The sequence below is a fragment of the Cajanus cajan genome, chromosome 7 (assembly GCF_000230855.2).
Source record: "Cajanus cajan strain Asha chromosome 7, NIPB_CcT2T_4, whole genome shotgun sequence".
Lineage (NCBI taxonomy): Eukaryota > Viridiplantae > Streptophyta > Magnoliopsida > Fabales > Fabaceae > Cajanus > Cajanus cajan.
In genome coordinates, this window is record NC_138523.1 from 39,134,126 (window position 1) to 39,158,927 (window position 24,802).

At 31.0% G+C, this 24,802-nt stretch overlaps 1 protein-coding gene across 2 annotated transcripts; it reads right to left on the bottom strand.

The window, feature by feature from the left end:
- Positions 1 to 12,267: 12,267 nt before the first annotated feature.
- Positions 12,268 to 21,462, bottom strand: LOC109794799 (uncharacterized). Of its 2 annotated transcripts, none has more exons than XM_083059602.1 (10): positions 21,216 to 21,462; positions 20,838 to 20,955; positions 19,673 to 19,833; positions 18,952 to 19,017; positions 15,329 to 15,455; positions 15,122 to 15,231; positions 14,919 to 15,014; positions 13,388 to 13,447; positions 13,175 to 13,293; positions 12,268 to 13,031 (listed from the first exon to the last, which is right to left on the bottom strand). In XM_083059602.1, exons 2-10 carry the CDS (start codon positions 20,848 to 20,850, stop codon positions 12,944 to 12,946), a joined length of 840 nt encoding a protein of 279 aa, XP_082915728.1. In that variant the 5' UTR covers positions 20,851 to 20,955; positions 21,216 to 21,462; the 3' UTR covers positions 12,268 to 12,943. The 2 variants fall into 2 exon arrangements, with proteins under 2 accessions (XP_082915728.1, XP_082915729.1); XM_083059603.1 differs by having other exon boundaries at positions 15,338 to 15,455; positions 21,216 to 21,461.
- Between the last annotated feature and the right edge of the window lie 3,340 nt (positions 21,463 to 24,802).

Here is a 24,802-nt window from a genome sequence, read left to right on the forward strand (position 1 = left end):
CATGCCCCATATTTTTCCATGATGGATACAACATGCATCTAATAATAACCGTCTCAATTTTTTGACATCAGGATGAGACATAAGAATATCGCATAGCTCTTTCATCATTTGCCGACAAAAATAATCATCATGTAAATCCAACAAATTTTTACCGAGATGGGGGAGAAAGGCAAATATATAGGACTTTCAAGTCTTATATTTTTTCACGATGCGTACAACATGCATCTAATAATAATCGCCTCTATTTATCGACATCAGGATGAGACATAAGAAGAAAGTATGTCTCTTTCATCATTTGTCGACAAAAATAACCATCTAAATCAAACCAATTTTTACCGAGATGAGGGACAAAGGTAAATATATAAGACTTTCATGTCCTATATTTTTTCACGATGTATACAACATGCATATCATAATAATCATCTCAATTTTTCGACATCAGGATGAGAAATAAGAAGATCGTATACCTCTTTCATCATTTGTCGACAAAAATAATCATCATGTAAAAATAACAAATTTTTACCAAGATGAGGGACAAAGGCAAATATATAAGACTTTCATGCCCTATAATTTTTCATGATGCATCCAACATGCATCTAATAATAATCGTCTCAATTTATCGACATCAAGATGAGGCATAAGAAGATCATATACCTCTTTCATCATTTGTCGACAAAAATAATCTTCATGTAAATATATCCAATTTTTACCAAGATAAGGGACAAAGGCAAATATATAGGACTTTGATTCCCTATAAATTTTTTACAATGCATACGACATGCATCTAATAATAATCGGCTCAATTTATCGATATCAGAATGAGGCATAAGAAGATCGTATATCTCTTTCATCATTTGTCGACAAAATAATCATGTAAATCGAACCAATTTTTATCGAGATGAGAGATAAAGGCAAATATATAGGACTTTCATGTCCTATATTTTTTCACGATAACTACAACATGCATCTAATAGTAACCGTCTGAATATTTCGACATCAGGATGAAGCATAAGAAGATCGTATACCTCTTTCATCATTTGTCGACAAAAATAATCGTCATGTAAATACAACCATCTTTAATCGAGAAGAAGGACAAAAACAAATATATAGGACTTTCATGCTTTATATTTTTTCACGATGCATACAACATGCATGTAATAATAACCGTTTCAATTTTTCGAAATCAGGCTGAGGTATAAGAAGATTGTATACCTCTTTCATCATTTGTCGACAAAAATAATCATCATGTAAATCCAACCAATTTTTACCAAGATGAGGGACAAAAGCAAATATATAGGACTTTCATGCCCTATATTTTTTCATGATGCATACAACATGCATCTAATAATAACCGTGTGAGTTTTTCGACATCAAGATGAAGCATAAAAAGATCATATACCTCTTTCAGCATTTGTCGACAAAATTAATCATCATGTAAATACAATAAAATTTTACCGAGAAGGGGGACAAAGACAAATATCTAGGACTTTGATGCCCTATATTTTTTCAAGATGCATACAACATGCATGTAATAATAACCGTTTCAATTTTTCGACATCAGGATGAGACATAAGAAGATCGTATACCTCTTTGATCATTTGTCGACAAAAATAATTTTCATCGAAATCCAACCAATTTTTACCGGGATGAGTGATAAAGGCAAATATTTTGGACTATCATGCCCTATATTTTTTCGTGATGACTACAACATGCATCTAATAATAACCGTCTCAATTTTTCGAGATCTGGATGAGGCATAGAAGATCGCACACGTCTTTCATCAATTATAGACAAAAATAATCATCATATAAATACAACCAATTTTTACCGAGATGAGGGACAAATGCAACTATATAGGGCTTTCATGTCCTATATTTTTTCATGATAGATACAAAATACATCTAATAATAACCGTCTCATTTTATCGATATCAGGATGAGGCATAAGAAGATCGTACATCTCTTCCATCAACTGTCGACAAATATAATCATCATGTAAATACAACCAATTTTTACCGAGATGAGGGACAAAGGCAAATATATAGGACTTTCATGCCCTATATTTTTTTTACGATGCATACAATATGCATATAATAATAGCCGTGTCAATTTTTTGACATCAGGATGACGCATAACAAGATCGTATACCTCTTTCATCATTTGTCGACAAAAATAATCATCACGTAAACACAACCAATTTTTACCGAGATGAGGGACAAAGGTAAATACATAAGACTTTCATGCCCTATATTTTTTCACGATGGGTACAACATGCATCTAATAATAACCATCTAAACTTTTCGACAGCAGGATGAAGCATAAGAAGATGGTATACTTCTTTCATCTTTTGTAGACAAAAATAATCATTATGTAAATACAACCAATTTTTACCGAGATGAGGGACAAAGGCAAATATATAGGACTTTCATGTCCTATATTTTTTCACGATGCGTACAACATGTATCTAATAGTAAACGTCTCAATTTATCGACATCATAATGAGGCATAAGAAGATCGTATACCTCTTTCATCATTTGTCGACAAAATAATCATGTAAATCCAACCAATTTTTACCGAGATGAGGGACAAAGGCAAATATATAGGACTTACATGTCCTATATTTTTTCACGATAACTACAACATGCATATAATAATAACTGTATGAATATTTCGACATCAGGATGAAGCATAAGAAGATCGTATACTTCTTTCATCATTTGTCGACAAAAATAATCATCATGTAAATACAACCAATTTTTACCGAGATGAGGGATAATGGTAAATACATAGGACTTTCATGCTCTATATTTTTTCACGATGGATACAACATGCATATAATAATAACCGTCTCAAATTTTCGATATCAGGAGGAGGAATAAAAAGATCGTATACTTCTTTCAGCATTTGCCGACCAAAATAATCATCATGTAAATCCAACCAATTTTTACTGAGATGAGGGATAAAGGCAAATACATGGGACTTTCATGCCCTATATTTATTGATGATGCATACAACATGCATCTAATAATAACCGTCTCAATTTTTCGACATATGAAGCATAAGAAGATCGTATACCTCTTTCATCATTTGTCGACAAAAATAATCATCATGTAAATACAATCAATTTTTACCGAGAAGAGGGACAAAGGCAAATATATAGGACTTTCATGCCCTATATTTTTTCGCGATGCATACAATATGCATCTAATAATAACCGTCTCAATTTTTCGACATCAGGATGAGGCATGAGAAGATCGTATACCTCTTTCATCATTTGTCGACAAAAATAATCATCATGTAAATACAACCAATTTTTACCGAGATGAGGGACAATGGTAAATACATAGGACTTTCATGCTCTATATTTTTTCACGATGGATACAACATGCATATAATAATAACCGTATCAAATTTTCGATATCAGGATGAGGCATAAAAAGATCGTATACCTCTTTCATCATTTGCCGACAAAAATCATCATCATGTAAATCCAACCAATTTTTACCATGATGAGGGACAAAGGCAAATACATAGGACTTTCGTGCCCTATATTTATTGATGATGCATACAACATGTATCTAATAATAACCGTCTCAGTTTTTCGACATATGAAGCATAAGAAGATCGTATACCTCTTTCATCATTTGTCAACAAAAATAATCATCATGTAAATACAATCAATTTTTATCGAGAAGAGAGACAAAGGCAAATATATAGGGCTTTCATGCCCTATATTTTTTCACGATGCATACAATATGCATCTAATAATAACCGTCTCAATTTTTCGACATCAGGATGAGGCATAAGAAGATCGTATACCTCTTTCATCATTTGTCGACAAAAATAATCATCATGTAAATACAACCAATTTTTACCGAGATGAGGGACAACGGTAAATACATAGGACTTTCATGCTCTATATTTTTTCACGATGGATACATAATAATAACCGTCTCAAATTTTTGATATCAGGATGAGGCATAAAAAGATCGTATACCTCTTTCATCATTTGCCGACAAAAATAATCATCATGTAAATCCAACCAATTTTTACTGAGATGAGGGACAAAGGCAAATACATAGGACTTTCATGCCCTATATTTTTTAATGATGGATACAACATGCGTCTAATAATAACTATCTCAATTTTTCAACATCAGGATGAGGCATAAGAAAATCGTATACCTCTTTCATCATTTGCCGACAAAAATAATCATCATGTAAATCCAATGAATTTTTACCGAGATGAGGCACAAAGGCAAATATATAGGACTTTCATGTTCTATATTTTTTCACGATGCGTATAACATGCATATAATAATAACCGTCTCAATTTATCGATATCAGGATTAGGCAGAAGAAGATCGTATACCTCTTTCATCATTTGTCGACAAAAATAATCATGTAAATCAAACTAATTTTTACCGAGATGAGGGACAAAGGCAAATATAAAGGACTTTCATGTCCTATATTTTTTCACGATGCGTACAACATGCATTTTATAATAATCGTCTCAATTTATCGACATCAGAATAAGGCATAAGAAGATCGTATACCTCTTTCATCATTTGTCGGCAAAATAATCATGTAAATCCAACCAATTTTTACCCAGATAAGGGACAAAGAGAAATATATAGGACTTTCATATCCTATATTTTTTTGACGATAACTACAACATGTATCTAATAATAACCGTCTGAATATTTCGACATCAAGATGAAGCATAAGAAGATCATATAACTCTTTCATCATATGTCAAAAAAAATAATCGTCATGTAAATAAAATCAATTTTTACCGAGATAAGGGACAAACGTAAATACATAGGACTTTCATGCCCTATATTTTTTCACGATGGATACAACATGCATATAATAATAACCGTCTCAATTTTTTGACATCAGAATGAGGCACAAGAAGGTCGTATACCTCTTTCATCTTTTCTCGACAAAAAAAATCATATATATATACAACCAATTTTTACCGAGATGAGGGACAAAGGTAAATACATAGGACTTTCATGCCCTATATTTTTTCACGATGGATACAACATGCATCTAATAATAACCGTCTCAATTTTTCGACATCAGGATGAGGCATAAGAAGATCGTATACATCTTTCATCAATTGACAAAAAAAATAATCACCATGTAAATCCAACCAATTTTTACCGAGATGAGGGACAAAGACAAATATATAGCACTTTCATGTCCTATATTTTTTCACGATGCGTATAACATGCACCTAATAATAACCCCCTCAATTTATCGAAATCAGGATGAGGCATAAGAAGATTGAATACCTCTTTCATCATTTGTCGACAAAAATAATCATGTAATTCGAACCAATTTTTACCGAGATGAGGGACAAAGGCAAATATATAGGACTTTCATGACCTATATTTTTTCACGATGCGTATAACATGCATCTAATAATAACCGCCTCAATTTATCGAAATCAAGATGAGACATAAGAAGATCGTATACCTCTTTCATCATTTGTCGACAAAATAATCATGTAAATCCAACCAATTTTTTCCGAGATGAGTGACAAAGGCAAATATATAGGATTTACATGTTCTATATTTTTTCACGATAACTACAACATGCATCTAATAATAACCGTCTGAATATTTCGACATCAGGATGAAACATAAGAAGATCGTATACCTCTTTCATCATTTGTCATGAAAAATAAACGTCATGTAAATACAATCAATTTTTATCGAGAAGAGGAACAAAGACAAATATATAGGACTTTCATGCCCTATATTTTTTCACGATGCACACAACATGCATGTAATAATAACCGTTTCAATTTTTTGACATCAGGATGAGGCATAAGAAGATCGTATACCTCTTTCATCATTTGTCGACAAAAATAATCATCATGTTAATCCAACAAATTTTTACCGAGATGAGGCACAAAGGAAAATATATAGGACTATCATGCCCTATATTTTTCATGATACATACAATATGCATTTAATAATAACCGTATCAGTTTTTCGACATCAAGATGAGGCATAAGAATATCGTATACCTCTTTCATCATTTGTCGACAAAAATAATCATGTAAATTCAACCAAATTTTACCGAGATGAGGGACAAAGGCAAATATTTAGGACTTTCATGCCTTATATTATTTCACGATGACTACAACATGTATCTAATAATAACTATCTCAATTTATCGATATCAGGATGAGGCATAAAAAGATCGCTCTTTCATCATTTGTTGACAAAAATAATCATCATGTAAATACAATCAATTTTTACCGAGAAGGGGAACAAAGGCAAATATATAAGACTTTCATGCCCTATATATTTTTTACGATGCATACAATATGCATATAATAATATTCGTCTCAATTTTTTGACATCAGGATTAGACATAAGAAGATCGTATACCTTTTTCATCATTTGTCGAAAAAAATAATCATCATGTCAATACAACCAATTTTTACCGAGATGAGGGACAAAGGTAAATACATAGGACATTCATGCCCTATATTTTTTCACGATGGATACAACATGCATCTAATAATAACTGTCTCAATTTGTCTACATCAGGATGAGACATAAAAAAATCGTATACCTCTTTCATCATTTACCGATAAAAATAATCATGTAAATCCAACCAATTTTTACCAAGATGAGGGGCAAAGGCAAATATATAGGACTTTCATTTCCTATATTTTTTCACAATGCGTATAACATGCATCTAATAATAACCGCTTCAATTTATCGACTTCAGCATGTGGCATAAGAAGATCTTATATCTCTTTCATCATTTGTCGACAAAAATAATCAAGTAAATCGAACCAATTTTTACCGAGATGAGGCACAAAGGCAAATATATAGGACTTTCATGTCCTATATTTTTTCACGATGCGTACATCATGTATCTAATAATAATCGTCTAAATTTTTCGACATCAGGATGAGGCATAAGAAGATCGTATACCTCTTTCATCATTTGTCGACAAAAATAATCATTATGTAAATCCAACCAATTTTTACCGAGATGAGGGACAAAGGCAAAATATAGGACTTTCTTGCCCTATATTTTTTCACGATGACTACAATATACATCTAATAATAACTGTCTCAATTTATCGACATCAAGATGAGGCATAAGAAGATCGTATACATTTTTCAACATTTGTCGACAAAAATAATCATGTAAAAAAACCAATTTTTACCGAGATGAGGGGCAAAGACAAATATATAGGACTTTCATTTCCTATATTTTTTCACAATGCGTATAACATGCATCTAATAATAACCGCTTCAATTTATCGACTTCAGCATGTGGCATAAGAAGATCTTATATCTCTTTCATCATTTGTCGACAAAAATAATCAAGTAAATCAAACCAATTTTTACCGAGATGAGGCACAAAGGCAAATATATAGGACTTTCATGTCCTATATTTTTTCACGATGCGTACATCATGTATCTAATAATAATCGTCTAAATTTTTCGACATCAGGATGAGGCATAAGAAGATCGTATACCTCTTTCATCATTTGCCGACAAAAATAATCATTATGAAAATCCAACCTATTTTTACCGAGATGAGGGACAAAGGCAAAATATAGGACTTTCTTGCCCTATATTTTTTCACGATGACTACAATATACATATAATAATAACTGTCTCAATTTATCGACATCAAGATGAGGCATAAGAAGATCGTATACCTTTTTCAACATTTGTCGACAAAAATAATCATGTAAAAAAACCAATTTTTACCGAGATGAGGGACAAAGGCAAATATATAAGACTTTCATGCCTTATATTTTTTCACGATGACTACAACATGCATCTAATAATAACTGTCTCAATTTATCGACATCAGGATGATGCATAAGAATATCGTATACCTCTTTCATCATTTGTTAACAAAAATAATCATTATGTAAATAAAACTAATTTTTACCGAGATGAGGGACAAAGGTAAATGTATAGGACTTTCATGCTCTATATTTTTTAATGATGGATACAACATGCATCTAATAATAACCGTCACAATTTTTAGACATCAGGATGAGGCATAAGAAGATCGTATACCTCTTTCATCATTTGTCGACAAAAATAATCTTCTTGTAAATACAACCAATTTTTACCGATATGAGGGACAAAGGCAAAATATAGGACTTTCTTGCCCTATATTTTTTCACGATGACTACAATATACATCTAATAATAACTGTCTCAATTTATCGACATCAAGATGAGGCATAAGAAGATCGTATACCTTTTTCAACATTTGTCGACAAAAATAATCATGTAAAAAAAACAATTTTTACCGAGATGAGGGACAAAGGCAAATATATAAGACTTTCATGCCTTATATTTTTTCACGATGACTACAACATGCATCTAATAATAACCGTCTCAATTTATCGACATCAGGATGATGCATAAGAATATCGTATACCTCTTTCATCATTTGTTGACAAAAATAATCATCATGTAAATAAAACCAATTTTTACCGAGATGAGGGACAAAGGTAAATGTATAGGACTTTCATGCTCTATATTTTTTAATAATGGATACAACATGCATCTAATAATAACCGTCACAATTTTTAGACATCAGGATGAGGCATAAGAAGATCGTATACCTCTTTCATCATTTGTCAACAAAAATAATCATTATGTAAATCCAACCAATTTTTACCGAGAAGAGGGACAAAGGCAAAATATAGGACTTTCTTGTCCTATATTTTTTCACGATGACTACAATATACATCTAATAATAACTGTCTCAATTTATCGATATCAAGATGAGGCATAAGAAGATCGTATACCTTTTTCAACATTTGTCGACAAAAATAATCATGTAAAAAAACCAATTTTTACCGAGATGAGGACAAAGGCAAATATATAAGACTTTCATGCCTTATATTTTTTCACGATGACTACAACATGCATCTAATAATAACCGTCTCAATTTATCGACATCAGGATGATGCATAAGAATATCGTATACCTCTTTCATCATTTGTTGACAAAAATAATCATCATGTAAATAAAACCAATTTTTACCGAGATGAGGGACAAAGGTAAATGTATAGGACTTTCATGCTCTATATTTTTTAAGGATGGATACAACATGCATCTAATAATAACCGTCACAATTTTTAGACATCAGGATGAGGCATAAGAAGATCGTATACCTCTTTCATCATTTGTCGACAAAAATAATCTTCTTGTAAATACAACCAATTTTTACCGAGATGAGGGGCAAAAGCAACTATATAGGACTCATGCCCTATATTTTTTCATGATGCATACAACATGCATCTAATAATAACCGTCTCAATTTATCGACATCAGGATGAGACATCAGAGGATCATATACCTCTTTCATCATTTATCGACAAAAATAATCATCATGTAAATCCAACCAATTTTTACCGAAATGAGGGACAAATGCAAATATATAGGACTTTCATGCCCCATATTTTTTTACAATGCATACAATATGCATATAATAATAACCACCTCAATTTTTCGACATCTGGATGAGTCATAAGAAGATCGTTTACCTCTTTCATCATTTGTCAACAAAAATAATCATCATGTAAATCCAACCAATTTTTTTTCGAGATGAAGGACAAAGACAAATATATAGGATTTTCATGCCCCATATTTTTTCAAGATGACTACAACATGCATATAATAATAACTGTCTCAATTTATCGACATCAGGATGAGGCATAAAAAGATCGTATATCTCTTTCATCATTTGTCGACAAAAATAATCATCATGTAAATACAACAAATTCTTACCGAGATGAGGGACAAAGGCAAATATACAGAACTTTCATGCCCTATACTTTTTTACGATGACTACAAGTTGCATCTAATAATAACCGTCTCAATTTATCAACATCAGGATGAGGCATAAGAAGATCGTATACCTCTTTCATCATTTATCGACAAAAATATTCATTATGTAAGTGCAACAAATTTTTACCGAGATGAGGGAGAAATGCAAATATATAGGACTTTAATGCCCTATATTTTTTCACGATGACTACAACATACATCTAATAATAATTGTCTCAATTTATCGACATCAAGATGAGGCATAAAAAGATCGTATACCTCTTTAATCATTTGTCGGCAAAAATAATCATCATGTAAATACAACCAATTTTTACGGAGATGAGGGACAAAGGCAAATATATAGGACTTTCATGCCCTATATTTTTTTACGATGAATACAACATGCGTATAATAATAACCGTCTCAATTTTTCGACATCAGGATGAGGCATAAGATCTTATACCTCTTTCATCATTTGTCGACGAAAATAATCATGTAAATCCAACCAATTTTTACCGAGATGAGGGACAAAGGTAAATATATAAGACTTTCATGCCCTATATTTATTCTTGATGCATACAACATGCATCTATTAATAACCGTCTCAATTTATCGACATCAAGATGAGGCCTAAGAAGACAGTATACCTCTTTCATCATTTGTCGACAAAAATAATCATGTAAATCCAACCAATTTTTACCGAGATGAGGGACAAAGACAAATATATAAGACTTTCATGTCCTATATTTTTTCAAGATAACTACAACATGTATCTAATATTAACCGTCTCAATATTTCGACATCAGGCTGAAGCAAAAGAAGATCGTATACCTCTTTCATCATTTGTCGACAAAAATAATCATCATGTAAATACAATTAATTTTTACCGAGAAGAGGGACAAAGACAAATATATAGGACTTTCATGCCCTATATTTTTTCACGATGCATACAACATGCATGTAATAATAACCGTTTCAATTTTTCGGCATCAGGATGATGCTTAAGAAAATCGTATATTTCTTTCATCATTTGCCGACAAAAATAATCATCATATAAATCCAACCAATTTTTACCGAGATAAGGGACAGGCAAATATATAGGACTTTCATGCCCTATATTTTTTCATGATGCATATAACATGCATCTAATAATATTCGTTTCAATATTTCGACATCAGGATGAAGCATAGAAAGATCGTATCTCTTTTATCATTTGTCGACAAAAATAATCATGTAAATACAATCAATTTTTACCAAGAAGAGGGACGGAGACAAATATATAGGACTTTCATGCCCTATATTATTTCACGATACATACAACATGCATGTAATAATAATCGTTTTAAATTTTCGATATTAAAATGAGGCATAAGATCATATACCTCTTTCATCATTTGTCGACAAAAATAATTTTCATGTAAATCCAACCAATTTTTACCGAGATGAGGAACAAAGGCAAATATATAAGACTTTCATGCCCTATATTTTTTCACGATGACTACAACATGCATCTAATAATAACCGTCTCAATTTATCGACATCAGGATAAGACATAAGAAGATTGTATACCTCTTTCATCATTTGTCGACAAAAATAATCATCATGTAAATACAACCAATTTTTACAGAGATAAGGGACAAAGACAAATATATAGAACTTTCATGCCTTATATTTTTTCATGATGCATACAACATGCATCTAATAATAACTGTCTTAATTTATCGACATCAAGATGAGGCATAAGAAGATCGTATACCTCTTTTATCATTTGTCGACAAAAATAATCATGTAAATCCAACTAATTTTTACCGAGATGAGGGACAATGTCAAATATATAGGACTTTCATGCCCTATATTTTTTTACGATGCATACAACATGCATATAATAATAATCGCCTCAATTTTTCGACATCAGGATGAGGCATAAGAAGATTGTATACATCTTTCATCATTTGTCTACAAAAATAATTATCATGTAAATCGAACCAATTTTTACCGAGATGAGGGACAAAGGCAAATACATAGAACTTTCATGCCCTATATTTTTTCACGATGACTACATGCTTCTAATAATAATCGTCTCAATTTATCGACATCAGGATGAGGCATAAGAAGATCGTATACCTCTTTTATTATTTGCCGACAAAAATAATCATGTAAATACAACTAATTTTTACGGAAATGAGTGACAAAGACAAATATATAAGACTTTCATGCCCTATATTTTTTCATGATGCATACAACATGCATCTAATAATAACCATATCAATTTTTCGACATCAGGATGAAGCATAAGAAGATCGTATACCTCTTTCATCATTTGTCGACAAAAATAATCATGTAAATCCAACCAATTTTTACCGAGAGGAGGGATAAAGGCAAATATATAAAACTTTCTTGCTCTATATTCTTCACGATCCATACAACATGCATATAATAATAACCGTCTCAATTTATCGACATCAGGATAAGGCATAAGAAGATCGTATACCTCTTTCATCATTTGTCGACAAAAATAATCATGTAAATCCAATCAATTTTTACCGAGATGAGAGACAAAGGCAAATATATAGGACTTTCATGCCTTATATTTTTTCACGATGACTACAACATGCATCTAATAATAATCGTCTCAATTTATCGACATCAGGATGAGGCATAAGAAGATTGTATACCTCTTTCATCATTTGTCGACAAAAATAATTATCATGTAAATACAATCAATTTTTACATAAATGAAGGACAAAGACAAATATATAGGACTTTCATGTCCTATATTTTTTCATGATGCATACAACATGTATCTAATAATAACCGTCTCAATTTATCGACATCAGGATGAGGCATAAGAAGATCGTATACCTCTTTCATCATTTGTCGACAAAAATAATCATCATGTAAATCCAACATAAATACAAATTATTAAAAACAATAGATCACCCTTCAGCGAACAACATAAATACAAATTACTAAACATAAATGTCCTAACATACAGCCAAAGTCATTTTTCAATTAAAGTTTTATGATGTGTCGTGATGCAAATTTAATGAATGGAACAGAGATAATTCATGTTCCAAGCCATGCAAAAAAAAATGTTGTGCAGTATACCTAACTGTGTATTCCGCTGTTAGTTACATTAATTAACTGTAAATCTCGAGCTGAAAGTTCAGCATCAAGTACTTCCTCGGATTCAACACTGCATATAAAAATGTTAAAAGTAAATAAGACTACAAACAAGTTGATAGATCATATGCTATGAAGACTGCTCAGAACTTATTTGGCAGTCCTCCATATTCCAAATTTCCAATTTGCAAAGGCAAGAGCTGAAAAGGTTTTTACCTACAACCAGTACACTGTTTTATCTTAAGAATTGCAGCAATGATATGAACAATCCAAGCAAGTTTATCTTCAATCACAGTGAGTTCACTGTTATCAGGAACATGTAATCTTGCTCTTTCCTATTCCAGTCATTAAAAATAGTTAAGCATCAATCTTTAATTCATTTCTCTCAACAAAAAAAGTACCAGCCTTCATTGAAAGTTATAATCACACCGTGTATATTTGCAGGACTGGCTCCATTATGTTTATTATAAATAAACTACTGCTTTCATACTGCACAATGAATTCAAAGGAGTCAAACAACCAACATAGTTCAATAAATTGCAGCAGAACTGAAAAGGACTAAAACTTAAGAATGAAGAGTTTCCTATGTTGGAAGCTAGATTATATTCAGTAAATGAGTAAAAACAATGATATCTGTCCGACTCCTTGATCAGCCACAAGGTTTGGACTCAGTTGGATGAATTAATTCAAAGTTCACTCTTGATGGTCATTTTCTCTCTGGTTGAAAGGTTAACCCCTCTTTAGTAGGTTTCAAGTTTAGAATCAGAAACACTCTAAATACCCTTTTTGCTTAAGATTAACAGCCAATTTTCTCAGTATAATGAATATCAAGAGAATCATTGATTTTGAATATAACAATTTATTATATATATCAGAAAGAATAAGATATCCTATGTAACGAGGCAACATGGTAAACTGAAGGGGGAAAAGGCCATATCCAAAATGTTAGAGTTAGACACCCTTCTATGCATATCAGCTAGAAAGATTCCCTCAAGTAAACCACCGCATATATGATTTCAATGCAAACTGTAACAGACTCTGTACAAATGGTAATTTTTCATTTTCAACTTTCTGAGGCAGATCGGCATAATTTAACAATTGCTCAAACTCAATCAGATTTTTTGTAAGTAAATTCTTACTTGCAACTCAATTTGGCAAGATTGGATTAGCAGTTATTGATGTGAAGAGACAGATCCATAAATCCTCCAACTCTAGTCATGTACCAGTCTGTTGTCAGGTTTGGTAATGATTGGCAGCAAACTGTTGGGCTGTTTCTTATTGGGACTCTAAGATTCATAATATCCCAGAATTTGGAAGGGTGACTCATTTTCCATTGGGAGGATAACTTGCTCACAGGAGAGGTAAGATTTTGACTCTCAGTAATTTGGTGCCCAGAACCATTGCTTCAGAGTATTAACTAAAGGTATCTTCCTAGTAGCACCAGGCTGTTAAAAGTAAGTCTAGTTTAAACCATAATATGTGGAATGCTAACATTGCAATGATCACAACTCATTCAAAACCTAAACAGTTCATTTACATGATCATGTCTCTTTTAGACCACTGGCTTTTTTAAATGTGACTTGATATTTCAGAGGATCTTTCAAAGGTAGATGTTATCTTTATCAAGGCCCCTCTCCATTACTGTCTTTCTTCTTTGCAAAACATAATATAAAAGGAAGGTAATGTTGAATAATGACTTTTCTCCATGTTGTGCATTTCATTTCAGAAGCAAGTGTAATTTTACACTGCCATTCACTAACATACTTTGGTGAAGCTTGGAGTGTTTACATTGAAAATTTTCATACTGATCAAAAGGTTTTCGAACAAGACCACCTTTCTAGAAAGTAGTAGACGATTTCCCAAGAACCAAAACAGATTCAAATTTTAACAGTTAATTAATTAACAAGGACTAAATGTTAAATATCAATCGTAGAAAGTAGAAACAAATGCTTGCACAGACCTCCTTTGAAAGAGGGGGCTTTGTAATGGCATAGTAATCAAAAAATATTTGCAGTGTTGAAGAATCCTCCAAAACAGGCTTCCAAGGTGATGGAATCTGCAAACCACAATATTACAAGATATTAGATGCACCAACATACATAGAAGGAATTCATGCAGGATTTTCCAAAAATTAAAAATTTAAATGATAATAAAACAAGACACCTGAACTGTGCCAAACTCGTCTGAACTTTCATCAACAGACGTCCCCACAAAATCAAATGATAAACATTTCAAAGAAAGAGCAAGGGCCAATTCTTGCAATTGATTGACAACTGCATATTATATAATTTCAACTCTTAAACTCATGATCAGGAAAAAGTAACGAAAATGGTACTAAATGGAGGGATGAAATTTTAAACATGAGTATACCCAGTTTACCATCATTCTTCAGTTGACCCAATGATGTTAAAGATATTTGAAATATCTGAAAAAGATGTTGGTCCCTAAAGGAGCAAGCAACCCTTCGATGATTTGTTGCAGGCATACCAGCATTAGCCTGAGGAAGGAATTAAGAAATAAGGGATGTAAGAACAATAGCAATGGTATAAAGTAATTTTGAAACATGTTTGCCAAATCAGTTTTTTAATTATTATTTATTAACACAAACCCATCCAAATGTGTCAGCAACCAACACAAACATTGGGAATAAGGTTAGCACAAGTTTCAATGATGACCTAATGAAGCATATAACATGATCAGTGCTTTAAACTAGTTAATGAATATGTGTCGGCATGAAAAATCATAAAAAGTACAATAAAACAGAAACCATTATATGAGCACAACTAAGCAAAAAATTTATAAAAAAAAAAAAAAAAAAAAACGCCAATATTGTTGAAATACCAAGACTAATACAGGAATATTGAGAAATTTCCCCCAACCAAAGGCAAATACTTCCACGAACTTGAAAGGGTCATATTTTACTTACCTATGAAGCACATATACCTCTTTTGTTCAAAGTGTCATGGTGTAGGACATGTTTCAACATTGACACTCCACGACATGTCAGACATGTCCTATTAGGTGTCCAATTGAATTTTTTCTGTTTGGACACCTAAGCTGACACCTCTACACACTATTATTATTGTTTAAAAAAATATTCATTTTTTAACTTTTAGATAAGTCACCTTAAATATAATACAAAATTATAAAAATAATGTCTTGCTTTTGTTTAGGCTTGTTAACATAGAAGGTTGGTTTAAAAAGGTGAATGTACAAATTTGGATATTTTGTTAATGTTACTCATATTTTATTTCATTAGTCTCTCTCTCTCTGTATGTATATGGTGTCCTGGGTCCTGTATTTAAGAAACTAGCCAAGTTGCCCTGGTGTTCATGTCAAAGTCTTTATTTCGTAGATACTTCCAGTCTTACACTCAAGGTAGTCAAAATTGAGATTTTACTCAAGATTGGAAAGGGAAGTATGGGTCGTAAATCAGGAGGTCGTAACACGGATCATAAGATCCTACAAAATTTATGAAATTCATATATATGCACACATAATCATATATATGAGCATATTGAAGTAACATAAGTCATCATATCACACATGAAACACATAATTGAACTTCAATTCAACATGATAAGCAAAAAAAAATATAATATGCATTTAAAGCAGTAAGCCGATAGATATAATTACTAATTATTTATTAAACATAATTAATATATAATTTGGAAGCAAAGAGGGATGGGGGAACCAGTGCTTCACAGCCCACACAAACAGAGAACAAGAAAGATGGAATGGGATCCCAGCGTGATTGCAAGTGATTAAATTGGTTCAGAAATGTAATTAGGGGCGGTAATTTTTTGTTTATTGGTAACGGAAGAGCGGCAGTCTCTCTTTTTTCATAAAGGGAGAGCGGTCGTTATATTATTTAGCGAAAGGGGGATGCCGGAGTCTTTGGACTTTGAAGGAAAAAAAAAATAGGCTTAAGTTTTGGGGTTTTTTTTACAGAAGGATGTTTTAAATAACCAGGTTGCAAAACCAGGTTGCAAACCCGACCCACGAAATAACCTAGAAATAGGCTTGCAATAAGCACCATTCCACAGCTACTTGCAATCTTCAACATTGATCAGCTGCAATTTGACAAATTTCTGGTCCAGAGTAGGAGCGAACTCAGAAATGGAAGAGAAGATTGTGAACGCATTCGATCTTGTGAGTGAAACTGCAATTTTGACTACCTTACTTCCTTTCAAATATCACTAGAAAAAATTTCATAGTTATAAACAAAAAATAATGATATCATCATCGACAAGCAAATCATTTTCAATAAAAAGAAGCACAAGATTATAATATCTGAATACAAATACTCTTTCTCCGGTGTCAAATATAAGGGGGAAAAACAGGTATATTAGTCTAAAAAATAAGTAAATTTCAACTAATTTCACTATATTTATTTATATCATCCTCAAAATACCCCTTCATTTAATTGAGAGTGTATTTCCAATGACCTTTTCTATACTTGGTATTGAGTTCCAATGAAGGATAGTTTACGAAAATGGGTTCTTATTTAAATGGAATCATAGTAGTCAATAGCGGCCGGAGCGGCCGCTATCGCGGCGCTCCGGAGCGGAGTGGCCTCACCCCGCAATGTGGCTGCTGTCGTGTGGCGGATTTCTGTAGTGGCTGGAGCGGCCGCGTCGGAGGCGTAGCGGAGCGGCCCAAATCGCGGATTCGCGGGCGCGATTTCAGACTTACCCTTCATTAAGGGTAAGTCAGTCTTTTCAATGGGCTTTTTTTGCCCTAATCATCCCTTCCCTCTCGCGATTTCAGACTCATCCAAAACAAACACCTCGGCTCGTCTCTCCCTCTCTGTTTCTTCTTCTCTGGCGATCGCGTGCAGCTCCGACGAACTCCGGCTCCGACGCACCTCCATCGGCGACGCGCCTCCAGCTCCGACGCACCTCCGACTCCGACGAGCCTCCAGGTCCGACGCAGCTCCGACGTGGCCGCAAGCTCCGACGCGCGTTTGTCTTCTATTCTTCTTCCTCCGACTCGCGTTTGTCTTCTTCTATTCCCCTATTCTCCTTGGTTCTGTCTTTTATGCAACATGCAACATATTTTTTTTAATTATTTATTAAATTATTTCAACTGATTTTTTTTTTTAATTTTTGATTAAATTTAATTGAACAAATTTTATTTTTAAATTCTGATTAAATTTAATTCAACAAATTTTATTTTTAAATTCTGATTAAATTTAATTCAGCAAATTTAATTTTTAATTTCTAATTAAATTTAATTCAGAAAAATTTATTTTAAATTTCTGATTAAATTTAATTCAGTTAATTTTATTTTTAATTTCTGATTAAATTTAATTCAACAAATTTTATTTTTAATTTCTGATTAAATTTAATTCAGCTAATTTTATTTTTAATTTCTGATTAAATTTAATTCAACAAATTTTGTTTTTAATTTCTGATTAAATTTAATTTAGCAAATTTTATTTTTAATTTCTGATTATAATGTTTAATTTTTTACTTACTTAGAGCTTTAACACTTTGTTTTGGAGACATTTTATATTATGTATTGTTTGAGTACTATGAACTTTTAATTATTAAAAATGTTTAATGCATGAATTTAGAGTTATTTTTTTGTTTTTTTAGCTTTTATATATATATTATTAATTATTTAATATATATAAATTAATATTTAAATAGCGGTTATCCCGCTCTGCGTCATCCCGCTATCCCAGTTTTAGGGTCGGCCGCTCCGCGCCGCTATCCGGGATTGACTACTATGAATGGAATTAGCAAAATTAAATGATGTTAACTAACTTTCTTAGTTTAGGAAAATATGGTTATTGTTATCATGCAACCCACCCCCACAAGGCACAGAACCGACAAAGCCACAACCACTTTTTTACTTCAACTAATTCTTGGATGGACTCCATGAACAAGCACAGACCCACTCAATGTGATAAATCTACCCAACCATTGTAATGTCCACACTACACACCAGCACCAAACATATTCAAGTAGCACAAATTAAATCCTAACCTGATTCATCTCAGAGATAAGCTGACTTAGGATCTTCAAACCAATGGCATAATGACCTGGCGTTGCCTGGATTTAAAAAATCTGTCGTCAGCAATACGTCCCACAAAACATAAATTTACAGGTAAGAATTTCACATTATATATTGATTTCTAGTTAACCTAATAGGATTTAAGAAAAAATTTGCAGAAACCCAAGAAACTACTAAAAGTTATAAAAGATTCCTTTTTTTAAACCAAGGTATCCCTTAGTTCAAAGTTAAGGATTAATTCTCTAAGGTAATGAAATCCATTTAAGGGATTGACCACCTCCGACAAATGTTTTTCATACACAATGATCAGGATCGAACACCAAATAAGTTATAAAAGATTATAACATAAAGAATAACCAGTTATTTTTGCAATCAATACACATCTGAGAAGGTGAAGAAATCAGTAGTGGGTTACAGGGTTACTACTTCGAGTAAACTTTAGGATGTGGCTTACAATTCACTGCCGGGTGCTAAAGAGGATACATTATTTTACCAAAATATGTATGAGTGCTATTATTTTTTTTCCTCTTCGACAGCCTTGATAGGATGTGGCTGTAACGTAATGCAAACAAACGCACTTATTCCTTTTATTTTTTTGAGTCCAGTAAATAATCCTTCGATACCTTACTGCATACAAATTAAACAATCACTTTTTCCTAATGTAAAGCCAATATAATAACCGCTTTACATCACCTGACTCAAGAAGTTCATAGATTCTTTGACCAGGTCCCGGAATCGGTCATCGTCAAACCATCCAAACTTTGTGACTCGACACAAAAGTTGGATCAAAGAAGCCATTACAAAGGGCTGTAACTCGGGTCCTCTGGTCGCTAGATAGTTTATGAGATAGGTCCCTGACATGCATTAACAATAGTTTTATGAATTCCAGCATTTTGAGTCGCCAAAGAGGGGCAAAAGATAAATGAAGAGAAGGAATACATATATCTAGGCGAAGCTTTAAGGCAAGGCTATGTTCGGTGACTTGTTTCAACAAACTAGAACTCACTAGCATCAATGCATAAGGGGTCAAGGCATGATCAAGAACGTATTTACTCACGTCACAGTTTTTATTAACCAGGCAAGTGCAAAGACAACATGCAATAGAAGTATTTGCTTTTGAAATTCAGATATGGAAACACCCTGCCAAATAAACACTAGTGTAACCAAATGTAAGATCAAATTCTTTTTGATAAGAGGAGAAGCTAACTTAAGGCCTATTTGGATAATCTTCTCCAAAAACATTTCTAGGAGAGAAAAAAATAGGAAGATAAAATGAACTAAATTTTTCCAAAAGCTATAATTAGCTTATGTATAAACTAATTTGTAGAAGTTTTCTTTTATTCGCTTTCACCAAAATCTTATTTTTAACTTATGTATAAGGCTGATTTTAACTTATGGTAAAGTTTATTTCAATTTTACTTCCTATTTTTTTTTCCTTAGAAGTGATTATGGAGAAGTTCACTCAAGCCTACCCTTAAAAGAAACTCAAGCCTAGACAATTAGTCAACCACCCCGTGCAAAGTGAAACACAATTATATCCACAAAATGCCTCTAACATAATCTACAACCATTTATTTGAGCATTACAATCCACAGAACAAATACACTCAAAAGGACAAAGCATTTGACATTTTGACTAGTCAAACAATAGGAAATCAAGATACAACGACCTGAAGGCTGAAGCCAAACCTTAGACCTTCCCTAAACAAAATCTATGGCAATGTTATTGGCTTTTGTCACACACGAAACCGGAATTAACAACACAACCAAACCATGCCAATAGCCAAACATCAAATCACAAATTCACAATCATTACGGTACTAAACCAAATCAAAAATTAAAAAAAGTGTAGTTATTACCGTGCTTCCCCATCGATCCTTGGCGTCAACTTCGGCAACTTTCTGGAGCAAAAACTCAACGACCTCAGTGAATCCCTCACACGCGGCAACATGAAGAGCAGTGTGATAATCAATATCCCTGAAATTGACACGGCGTCTCAGTCTTCTTGTTTTCAAAACTTCAACCGATCAAAAATATCGAAATCGCGTTTCGCATAAACACAAAAAGAAAAATAACACAACCAAAACAGATTCAAGTAACAAACAAGCAAAATGAAATTAAGAAAAAAAAACGGTTCATTAAAAGGCCTGCGTCCAAACTAGAGAGTAAAGAAAATAAAGAAGTTCCGAAATTAGGAAAAAGAAAGTAAAAGAGAAAATCGAAAAGATTATGTCTACCAGAAACTATGGGATTGGAAAGGGATCAACAAGAACGAAGCTCCATCGAGGCACGTTAACTTAGGTTAGGGTTTCGGGTCGAAGTGCGGTTTCAATGTGTTTCGGATCGAAGGGCAGTTTCGAAGAAGGTTTCGGATCGGAGTGCGGTTTCGGATCGTTATCTCGCTCTCTTTCGTTCTCTCTCCCTCTCACTCTGTTTCTTTCTTTTGAATATGCGGTTAAATTTCTCTAACCTCCGTAGGGTTCTAAATAATTAGTTTCCACAGCAATAAATTGGGCTAAGTACAGGCTAAAATAAAATAAACCTGATAAAAAAATATTTTTTATATCTAAAAATACATGATAATACAAAAAAAAAAAACCAGAGTAAAAATCATATTATTTTTTCTTAAGGAACTCAAAATCAATAGTAAAGCTTTTAGATAATGTAATGACTGTAATTCAATTTTCTTCTATTGTAGACCAGTCAGTGTTTTAATTTAATTTTTTTCATCATCCATTCTTCTTATTTATAATTTATAATACCTAACATAAAATAATTGTTTGTTAATACCTAAAATTATTTGTTTTATTATATATAAGACTGAATTTATATTATTTTATATACTAATTATTTTTAGATTAAAATATTTTTAACTAAATAAATTCACTTAATTTAATAAAATATATTAATTTAAAAGACATACATAATAATTGGTTAAGAGAGAATAATATTAATTATAAAGAAAAAAGTAATATAAAGATATATATTGTAATTGATTAAGAGAAAAAAAGTATTAATTAAAAAAAATAATATAAAAATATTTTTTAAAAATTATAAAAATAAAAGAAAAGCATGGCATGCTAGACCAAATTTATAGTCTAGTTACATTAGTGATAAAACTTTCTAGTGTTTATTAGTTTTAACAAAACGTGTATCTTTGAAATTATTCAGCATTTTTATGCCTGAATATTAACTAAATAATTTTTTTATTTTCTAAAAAAATGATTTCACAATTTGAACCCTTAAAAGGGTACTTGATTCACAAATTAAAGGCACTCTTACCTATCAAAATACTAATCAAGAATCTTAACTAAAATTAACAAGTTATAAAAATTGTACCTAACCATATTTGAACAATCAAAAAACATATATAACAAAATTTTAACTTAAAAAATAAAAGTTAATTTTTTGTAATAGTTTTTAATTAACCAATTGTTATAAAACCAATTAATTTTGGTTATGGTTAAATTTTTTTATAAGATCACCCTTAATTTAGGAATTATTTTTCTTCTCACAGTATTAGACTTTTAGATATACCAAATTAAAGGAACCAAAACCTCAAAAAACAAAAAACAAAAAAGAAACAAGAAGAAGATTATATGTGTTTATCCTTTCCGGCATAGGAATTTTCTAACAAGAGAGATACACTAACATAAAATAGTTGATAAAAATTTAACACTAACCCTTACTTTATGTGTCTCTCCTAGTGGACAAGATCCAGTGATCCACACACTTGAAAATGTCATCAAGACATATATAATAGCTCTCAAACCGGTGATCACTAAGTCATATAACAGAGACTATAAAATACTTTTAAATTGAAAAAGATCATTATTATTAACAAAATGAGCAGTTATTTTTTATATTTTTTCTTCTTATTACATCTTTAAATATATATTAATGAGAGAAAAAAGTTAAAATATAAAGTAAATTACATTATTCTCACATGAGAGATATTATACCGCTCTCCTCTTTTATGTTAAAATATATAAATTTTGTTACTCTTCTTTGAGAGATAAGAATATTAGACTTTCATATCCTTTTAGGTTAAAATATACAATTTAATTCATTTAACTTAAGGTCATCAATGTAAATTATACTATTATTCTTTTAGAAATATAAGAATTACATTATCTACCATTTATATGTTAAAATATCAAATAAATCATCTTTTTATTTCTTAAACTTGAAAGATACAATTATTGTATCATTATTCTTCTATATTAACTTAACATCGCAAAAAAATAATTATTCTAATATTTAAAAAAATAATTTTAATTTAATTATTCATAAAAGTATATTTTTTAATTTAATTAATCATAAAAATATACTTTAATTAAAATATATTTTCAAATACTTTTATTTCATTATCATTCATTTACTTATTAAAAAATGTAAAATATATAATTAAAATTAAAAATTAATTAATTAAAATAATAAATAAAATAAAAACTATAAAATAAACTTGATATGTATATTATATATACGTATAATATTTTGTATATTATAATATAAATTAACTTATATATTAATATTAAATTTTTGTAATAATTATGTTTTTATATAATAATAAATTTTTAATACAAATATATTTATTTAAAGATATATAGTTAATATTCATATTTTAACATTATATTAATTATATATAATAAATAATATTTTATAATACATACTCATTTATTTAGATATTATCTTAAAATATTATATTAATAACATTAATTAAATAATACTTTAATACTTATATATTATCTTTAATATATATATATATATATATATATATTTAATATTATATAAAATATTATTTTATTTAAATGTTTATAAATATGTTATATTAATTATATCGATTAAATAATATCTTAATATTTGATTTTATTATACTTATATTATTTTGATTTGATATATAACTTTAAAAATTTTATAATCTATACTAATCTATAAAGGGGATACCCTTTTTGGTAACTACCTCGGTCTCTACTTTTTTGATCATTATACCTTTTTATTTTATTAGAAAAAAATATTTTTTAATCAAATTTAAGAACTTGAAACTAATGAATCTATACTTCTATACTAATATATAAAAGGGATATAACTTTCAATAACTATTTTTTGTTTCAATTTTTACATGGACCATTTTATCCTTTGTTTATTTTTCAATAACTACATTTTTTATGAGTAACTTCTCATTTTTTTTTCTTTTAATAGATTGCAGGCACGGAATGCCTTTTTCCTTCTAGTGATAATAATGAAAATTATTTTTTTCAGATATATATAGTTAACTTTAATAAAATTTATAATAATTTTTTAAATAATCACTAAATATGTAAATTAAGAGATAAATTTTTAAGTGTAAAATGTTTGAATTTGTTAAGAGAAAGTGTGCACTATTACATCTTTGAGGAGATGTTTGTATAAAATGAAATCAAATAACAACCGGAACAAATTCAAGTAACAAACAAGAAAAATGAAATTAAGAAAAAAAATGGTTAATGAAAAGGCCTGTGTCCAAACTAAAGAGTAAAGAAAATAAAGAAGTATTGAAATTGTGAAAAAGAAAGTAAAAGAGAAAATCAGAAAGATTACGTCTACCAGAAACTATGAGATTGGAAAGTCCTCAACGAGAACAAAGCTCCATCGACGCACATTAACTTTGGTTAGGGTTTCGGGTCAAAACACGGTTTCAAAGGTTAATACGATGTTCTCGCTCACTCTCTTTCTTTCTCTTTGTATAAAGAGAGAATGGATTGTGGCAATTTCTTCCCTCTATTTTTCTTTGGCTAAAAACCTAATTTGGTCCCTTATAATATTTATTTGTTTCAATTTAGTC